At 58.7% G+C, this 8,544-nt stretch overlaps 1 protein-coding gene across 1 annotated transcript; it reads left to right on the top strand.

The window, feature by feature from the left end:
- Nucleotides 1-7,825, top strand: S1PR2 (sphingosine-1-phosphate receptor 2). The gene is made up of 2 exons (XM_020902345.2): nt 1-186; nt 5,296-7,825. The coding sequence occupies exon 2, from the start codon at nt 5,338-5,340 to the stop codon at nt 6,394-6,396; it is 1,059 nt and encodes a 352-aa protein (XP_020758004.2). The 5' UTR covers nt 1-186; nt 5,296-5,337; the 3' UTR covers nt 6,397-7,825.
- The last annotated feature ends 719 nt before the right edge of the window (nt 7,826-8,544 follow it).

Below are 8,544 nucleotides of genomic sequence, written 5' to 3'. Positions count from 1 at the left end.
CGGAGACAGGGCGGGGCGAGTGGGGGCCGAGGCGGCTCTTCCCTCCGTGCCCCTGAGTCCCCAGTCCCCAGCCCCGGGACGCAGAGGAGCCCGGCGGGCAGTCCCAGCCCCTGCCGCGGCCGTCCCGGGGAACGCAGGCGCCAGAGCCCCTCCGGCCCGGGCAAGGAGCCGGGTCGGCCTAGCCAGGTGAGCGTGCGTGGCGAGGGGGAAGCAGAAAGGGCGGGCCCCGGTCCCCGGAGGTCTCGGATCCGAGCTAGGAAAGCCCGCCAGGGGTCGGGGGCTCCCGGGGCGCGCACGCACTGCCGGTCCTCCGGCTGCACCCAGGGAGTGGTCATCGTGCGCCCTCTCCACGACCCTAGGAGGCCCCATTGCCTTGGCCGCGAACCCCCAGACTGAGTTCCCCGCCTTCTCCAGCGGCAGGAAGTTGGCCGGGAGAAGAAGGCGGAATCCAAGCGCTTTCTGTCGGAGACTGGGAGGCAGGATTGCGTGCCCCCCCGGACCAGGGGTTTGGGGACTGTATATGGGGGGGAGGACGCCCCTCTTTGCTGACTCCGGCTGGACGAGGGCGAAAGGTGCTGCGCGCCGCGGTACCGCCAAGCCAAGGGGCGGGGCCCCCGAGGAAGGCAGATGCCCACCTCCTGCGCGTCTGGTCCTCTGCCTCAGTTTCCCTGTGTAGCTCATCTCTTCCAGCCCTCCGCCCTGCCCCCCGTGGAGTCGTGACTTTGTTCTGAAAGGACAGTGAACCTGACTGCGTGGCTTCGGCACCTCTTCTTTCCCCTGGGGCCTGGGGAAGGGGCGCGGGCCCGGGCACGCGTGGCGCGGACCCCGCGCGGTTCTGGGCCCAGACAAGCGTGGGAACCTCGCCCACTCCTTCGGGCACGAGTTGACTCACTGGGGATTTCCATCCCCTCACCAGACTCTGCCCTAGTCAGACACTCCAGGCGCCACGCGCTGAGCCCACGGTGTCCCGCGTGGAGCAACACGGGCGCGGCACTCGCGGCGCAGCTGTCGCTGGACCCTCTCCCCGCCTCTCCCCAGTCCTCTGGGAAGATCGAGGCGGGGCCCCTGGCTGGATGCACAGGCGTCCCCCACCCCCACTTGGAGACTTGGGGGTCCCCTGCGTGTGGCTGTCGCGGAAGAAAGGAGGCGCGGCCCCAGAGGCAGCCAGTGTGGATACCGTGCATTCCACCGCCAGATAAGGAGGCCGAGACTACTGCCTGAGGGCGGGGGCGGGTTGTGCTGTGTCTCCAAGGAGATGCTGGGCTTCGCCTGATGGGGGTGGCCTGCCCGCGGACCAGAGGTGTCTGTTGCCTCCTTTACTGTTGTCTGAGCCAGGGCTGAGTTTAGGAGCTTCCACCCTCGGGGGCCCTCATTCACTTGTTCATTCATTCATCTATTCATCCATCTATCCATTCATCCATCCATCCCACACATTTTCTGAGTGCTTTCTAAGTATGCCAGGCATCCTTCCAGGGGCTGAAGGATTTAGCTGCTGGCCTCTGACACACATTCAACCATGGAAGTTGACAAAAAACAAGAAATACAATGATAATTTCTGAGATTGGCAAGTGCTATGAATATAATAAAAGACGCTGTGATAGAAAGGGCCTAGGGAAGGTGGCCAGGATAGTCTAGTGGTTAGAGGCCACGAAACAGAAACCTGAAAGAGGAAGGCCATGCCAGGTGAAGAAACAGCAGAGGCAAAAGCTCTTAGGTAGGCATGGGGCTGAAACATGAGGGGCCAGCATGGCCCAGTGGAATGGCTCTGGGGGAGAGTGGGATGAATGGAGGTGGGCAGGGGCCACTTTGGATACTGGGGAACCAAGGAAGAGTTTGGAGGTGAGGAGTGACATATTGAAGCTATAAATTTAAAAGCTCCCCCTGGCTGCTGCATGGAGAATGGCAGTATAGGGGGGCATGGATGCATGCGCGCCAGCTTAGTCATATCTGACTCTTTGTGACCCCACGGACTGTGTAGCCCGCCAGGGATTTCCTCTGTCCGTGGGATTTCCTAGGCAAGAATACTGGAGTGGGTTGCCTTTTCCCCCTCCAGGGGATCTTCCTGACCCGGGGATTGAAATGCAGTCAGATTCTTTACCACCAGGCCACCTGGGAAGTAAAGGACAACTGAAGGGAAACTGAGCCCACGGGGATACCCTAGGGCAAGGGGCATGGGACCTGTGAATGCCCAGAGGATCAGTAACCACAGGGCATGCCTCCATAGAACTTGCAGGAGGGGCTTCTGGAAGCCACTGAGACTTCCTCCTGCCTTCCTCTCTCCTAATCTCCCCCTGAACAGTCTTCGTGTGTCTCTCTTTCCTTCCCTCCAAACCCCATCGCTTGTCCCTCTTGCTTCAGGCCTGGCCATTCCCCAGTGCTGAACCTAGTGACCTCTTACTGAGCATCTGGGAGGTGACTGCCTTGATGAAGGTGAAGAGGAGTCAGGCCCTGCATTAGCCACGCCTGGGAGCCTGATGCAGGGAGGGGAAGCAGGCCAGGCCTGTATTTACCTCAGGGTGACTGTGCCAGCTCCAGCCTCCAGACCCTGGTTCCTCTTTCTGGGAATCGTGAACATGCCTTAGGCAACGTCCTAGTGGAGAAGAAAGAGGCACTCCTCTTCTCTAACTAACCACCCTTCCTTCTGAGGCTATAAGAAGTGAGGCTAGTCTCCCAAGGAAGAAGACGACATTTTGGTCAGTCCCTGGGGTATGAGGACTGAAACCACTTCTTATTTCTCTAGGAATCGGCCATCAATCTTTCTCTGGGCCGCCAGACAGCAGAGGGGTTTGAGGGGCGGTGCAGGGGGTGCACCCTGGGCTTCTAGCCCACCAGCAAGGGTGCTTCCCAGACCTGCCATGGGCCCTCGACTCTCAATTATGATCCCCAGGAGGGGGCCAGTAGGCTAGGGCAGCCCGAGGGTGACTGGTCGGGGTGACCCAGCGGTCAGGCTGTGGTTCAGACTCTCCCGGGGGACATCCACACAGTCTTTAACAATGTCCTCGAGAAGAAACGAGCTCCAACCGCCTGGAAAGGGCCGGCTCAGTAGTGCAAGCCGTAGAGCGCCCCCAACTGGGCCAATCAAACGTCGAGGATGCAAAGCTCCGGCCAATAGGCCTGAGTTGCTCAATACTCTGGGATTGAAAATGAGCCAATCAGAGCGCGGGACTGTTTCTGGCCGGACTGTCTGTCTGGTAAGGCCCAAGACTTGGGCCAAGCCCGCTGCAATGGGCAGAGGGCATCGGGGCGCCTGGGCCCCGTCCGGCAGGGGAACAAGGGGCCTCTGTGTGGCGATCTGGGCGGAGCGACAGTCCCTGGGGATGCGCACAAGCCTTTCTCTGTTCCCAAACTAGGACGGATGTCCTTTTGCCCAGGGGGAGCAGCTGCCTTTGTCAGGCTGGGGGCCAGGGCGCCCCTCCGAGGGGGTGTCCGAGACTGAGATGGCTGGACGACCCCGGAAGCCCCTCATCATTCCCAGGCTCACAGAGAACCGGCCTAACCAGCCTTTTCTGGAACCGGTGCCCCTGGCATGCACGTGTGGTCCTTGCAAGGCATGTTTCCAGGGACTTGGGGAGGGCTGTTCCCGCGCCCTCCCACTCCATTAACTAACTGCTGGTCTGGAGCTTCCTCCTGACCCCCCTTGTGGCCCTCATGAAAGGCACACCCTACACCAGTTCCTCTGAGACCACCTCCCGGCCCCCGCCCCAATTCCCAAGCTGGGGGGAGGCCATGGTATTGGCCTCTCACCCTCTCTGCCTACGCGCTCCTTCTCTCCCCCTCCCCCCACGGCTCAGTTTTCCTTGGCAGAGGGGTGACTCAGGCTTTCATGGAAGGGAATACCGTCCCCTCCTCTTCCCCGCGGGGCTGCACGCCCCCTCACCACTCACATGACTTTAGCCCAGCTGCCCCATCCTCCCAGCCAGGACCTCCCAGACGGGTCTCCTGTGGCTCCCCCATCCCATCATCCCCTCCCAGCCTTCCCCACACCGGATGTGACTGGAGAGCAAGGACTCCACCCTGTGTGTTCCAAGGCCCTCACATCTGGATTTCATCCTGGCTAGGGAGGGGGGTGCCACGGGGCCCTGCCCACCCGGCTAAGACCCTGTGTCCCAGGGCAGGGCTAGATGGTACTGATGAGAACAGGCTGTTGTGGACTCTTGCCCAGCTGGCTCACTTGGCATCCTCTCCCAAAAGACTGGGAGGAAGGCACCTAGTCCCTCCCTATGGCATGGCAGGAAGAGGGGAGCTAATAATATTAGCTAATATTTATTGTGTGCCTGCTATGTGCTAAATGTGCTGCATGTATCATTCAATAGGATTTTCCCATCACCCCTCTGAAATGGGCTTTCTTCTCCCCATTGCACAGATGAGGCCATTGAGACCTAAAGACCAAGCATCAAGTGACTTGGCCCCATGTTCCACACCATGTCAGATGTGGGAGTGGGGCTGAACCCTGGATTGCCTGCAAGGTCTATGTCCTTGAATGATGTGACCTCTGTGATGCTCAAACCTTGAGGCCGCCCTGGTGTCTCCCCAAAACCTTATCTTGGGAACACCCAGGGCCTCTAGGCTTAAACCCAGCCTGAAATCCAGAGCAGTGGGTGGTAATGAGCAGGGGATGGTGCTATCAGCGACCAGCATCTCGCTGACCCAGGTTGGCAGGCGGCACGGGGCCCGAGGCTCCAGTGTATTCGAGAAAGGAGACAAGCCTCCAGGTTCTGGTTAAGACTCCCTGTCTGGGTGGGTGGGTAAGGCTTCCAGAAGTCCACTTCATGTCTCTTATGCCCTTTAGGGGAGCTTCTGTTCCTTTGCAAGATGCTGTAGCCTAGAGGTTTTAGTCGCTTTGGAGTGGGTCTCTGAGGCTCTGCCACTGAGTAGTTTTGAGGCTTTGGGAAAGTGAATTGACTTCTCTGGGTTTCCCATTTGTAAAGCAGTACTCATTTGCTCAATCGCTCAGTCTTGTCTGATTCTTTGTGACCCTGTGGACTGAAGCCCGCCAGGCTCCTCTGTTCATGGGATTCTCTAGACAAGAATACTGGAATGGGTTGCTATGCCCTCCTCCAGGGGATCTTCCCGACCCAGGGATCGAACCTGTGTCTCTTGCCTCTCTTGCATTTGTCAGGCTGATTCTTTACCACTAGTGCCACCTGGGAAGCCCCCCCATTTGTAAAGCAGAGATGATGATAATTCTGACTTCATGTGATAGAGCTGGAATGTGAACCACAGCCCAGTCCAGAGTCAGCCCAGGCTGCAGCCACAGCACTGACCTGTCTGTCTGTCTGTGTTTTCTCTCTGCAGCATCAACAGCCCCATGGCCCCAGCTGGCTACTGAGCCCCACCATGGGCAGCATGTACTCAGAGTACCTAAGCTCCAGCAAGGTCAGGGAACACTATAATTACACCAAGGAGAGTCCCGACATGAAGGATACACCCTCCCGTCAGGTGGCCTCGGCCCTCATCATCCTCCTGTGCTGTGCCATCATAGTAGAGAACCTCCTGGTGCTCATCGCAGTTGCCCGCAACAGCAAGTTCCACTCGGCCATGTACCTGTTCCTGGGCAACCTAGCGGCATCAGACCTGCTGGCGGGCGTGGCCTTCATAGCTAATACCTTGCTCTCCGGTTCTGTCACACTAGGGCTGACGCCTGTGCAGTGGTTCGCCCGCGAGGGCTCTGCCTTCATCACACTCTCCGCCTCTGTCTTCAGCCTCCTGGCCATCGCCATTGAGCGGCACGTGGCCATCGCCAAGGTCAAGCTCTACGGCAGTGACAAGAGCTGCCGCATGCTGCTGCTCATCGCGGCCTCGTGGCTCATCTCGCTGGTCCTCGGCGGCCTGCCCATCCTTGGCTGGAACTGCCTGGGCCACCTGGAGACCTGCTCCACCGTTCTGCCGCTCTATGCCAAGCCCTACGTGCTCTGCGTGGTGACCATCTTCTCGGTCATCCTGTCGGCCATCGTAGCTCTGTACATCCGCATCTACTGTGTGGTCCGCTCCAGCCAGGCTGATGTGGCTGCCCCACAGACACTCGACCTGCTCAAGACGGTCACCATCGTGCTGGGGGTCTTTATCTTCTGCTGGTTGCCCGCCTTTAGCATCCTCCTCTTGGACTATGCCTGTCCAGTACGGACCTGCCCCATGCTCTACCAGGCCCACTACTTTTTTGCCTTCGCCACCCTCAACTCGCTGCTCAACCCGGTCATCTACACGTGGCGCAGCCGGGACCTGCGGCGGGAGGTGTTACGGCTGCTGCAGTTCTGGCGGCAGGCGGCAGGGGTGCAAGGGCGGCGGGATGGAACCCCGGGCCACCGCCTCCTGCCCCTTCGCAGCTCCAGTTCCCTGGAGAAGGGCATGCAGATGCCCACGTCACCCACATTTCTGGAGGGCAACACAATGGTGTGAGGGGCAAGTGGGCTGACAGCCAGACCACCATGGCAGAGAGTTCTGTGGAGAAGCTCCGGGGACCTGGGACAGAAATGGGGCTGCGGGGGCCTGCAGGGATTGCCAAGTAAGATGCCCCCATTCCACAGACCTGGGTGATGCTGAAGATTTTTCATGCTTGGGACGGTCAACTGAGGCTTTGACCAGTCAGCAGGGTCCTGGGACTCAGCATGGTGACCTCTTTGAAACTGGATCGTGGGGAGGACCGGGGACGGGGGTGGGGTGGGGGAGCCTGGAAAGGACCCGAGTGACAGCAGGCAGGTGCTCGAGTGGAACACAGCATAGGAGCCATTTCCAGCCCCGGATGAAGGTCAACATTTTGCCTGACCCGCCGTCCTATTTCTGACTCCCCTCTCTGAATTTACCATCCCCCCTTGCCACCTTCTCCTGGCCACCTCAGAGCCTACTCCCCTGGAACCACTGCATCCTGAGGGGCTGGAGACCACCTCTCTGACCTTTCTGGGCGGCCCTGGGGCAAACAGTTCCTGGCCTCAAATCCACAGCTTCCCCAAATGTTACCAGCTGCCACTCTGGCAACTTCTTCCCTTTCTTTTCTTATTCTACAGGAGATGCCAGGAAACCACGTGGGGGCGGCGGGGACTAACCCCCATTCTCAGACCTCATTGGCCAGATTGCACTACTGGGGGCTCAGAGGAGTCACCCAGGGCTGGGAAAACTGGTCTGGGGGCCTGAGGAGGGCTCTCCCAGTGGGGCAGGGTGGAATAGGAGAAAGTTCTAGGGGAGCTGTTGACATCATACCTCCGACCCCCCATAAAATAACCACCCTCCCTCAAGCGCCACTCACTTCCAGACCCAGCCAAGGTACCCAGTCTAGGGCAGGACAGCCTTGAGCCTCCTGTGCCTTCTTTCCAGCTACACCAGATGGAGCACAGAGGGTGGGGGTATCAAGGACAATGGTGGGATGCCCTCTCTTAACCCACTCCAGGAAGACTTTGCTAAATCTGTGGATGGAGGGAACGGATATTGCGGTACAAACATGTATTTATGCGTGTCTGTCAGTGTCTGTGCGTGTGTGTATGTGTATGTGTAATATATGTGGGCCCCTCCCCTCGCCATGTCTCCCAGGATGCATGCTATTTTGTCTCCTCTCTGTATTGAAGCTGCCAAAGAGAGGTCTGGTCCTGTGCCGACCCCTTTGTCATTGCTGGCTTATCTCCCCGCTGGAGAGCTGGGGTGCAGCTCACCTGGGGGTGGGGGGAAGGAACCCTCACGCCTGAAAGTGATTTCTTGTGACTGCAAAGGCTGGGGGAGGGGATCTCTGGGGGGGCAAGGAGCCAGTTGGGGGGCTTGTCTCCCCTTACACAGCTCCCCGGATGCCCCTCCTGCCTGAGACTCAGGCCCAGGCCAATAAACGGTTCAGTGTCTCTTTCTGGTGGTGGTTGTCTTTTGAGGCTTAAGGCGGCGGTTGCCCCATTAGCACCCTGGGGGTGGGTGGGGGCAGGGAGAGGGTGTCTGCTATCCAGACCACTCATCCTTTTCCAGCCTTAGGGTTCATTCTTTCCCCCACCCCTCGCCCTGTCAGAGCCAGGATCTCAGTGGCTTCTGAGAAAACTGGGTAAATGCTGACGTCTTCCCCACCCCCGGGCAGTTGTCTGGCCCCTCCCAGTGATGGGTTAGTCCCAGGACCTCTGCCCGTCCTTCAGAGAGAAAGTCTGGCAGGTGGAGGGGAACCCCTTTCTTCATCCCAAGTGTACATTCCTCCCAGGCAGCTGGAGAGATGGTCTTGGGAGACACAGATTCAGATACCCCTCTAAAGCCCAGTGTTCCGTAAGTGAATGGCCAACCTCATCATGCACTTTCTTTTTCCCCGCCTTAATTATTTATTTGGTTATGCCGGGTATTAGTTGTGGCACGCAAGATCTATCTTTGTTGTGGCAGGCAAGATTTTTAGTTGCAGCATGTGAACTCTTAGTTGCAGCATGTGAGATCTAGTTCCCCGACCAGGGATAGAACCCTGGGCCCCCTGCATTGGGAGCATGGAGTCTTAGCCACTGGACCACCAGGGAAGTCCCCAGCAAGCACTTTCCAGGTAGGAAGACAGAATCCTCGGGAGGCAGGAGTTACTGATAAACTCCTTTTATGGAGATG

The sequence above is a fragment of the Odocoileus virginianus genome, chromosome 3 (assembly GCF_023699985.2).
Source record: "Odocoileus virginianus isolate 20LAN1187 ecotype Illinois chromosome 3, Ovbor_1.2, whole genome shotgun sequence".
Classification (NCBI taxonomy): domain Eukaryota; kingdom Metazoa; phylum Chordata; class Mammalia; order Artiodactyla; family Cervidae; genus Odocoileus; species Odocoileus virginianus.
Note: the sequence above shows the minus strand (reverse complement) of the source record. Positions and strands in the feature narration are given on the sequence as shown.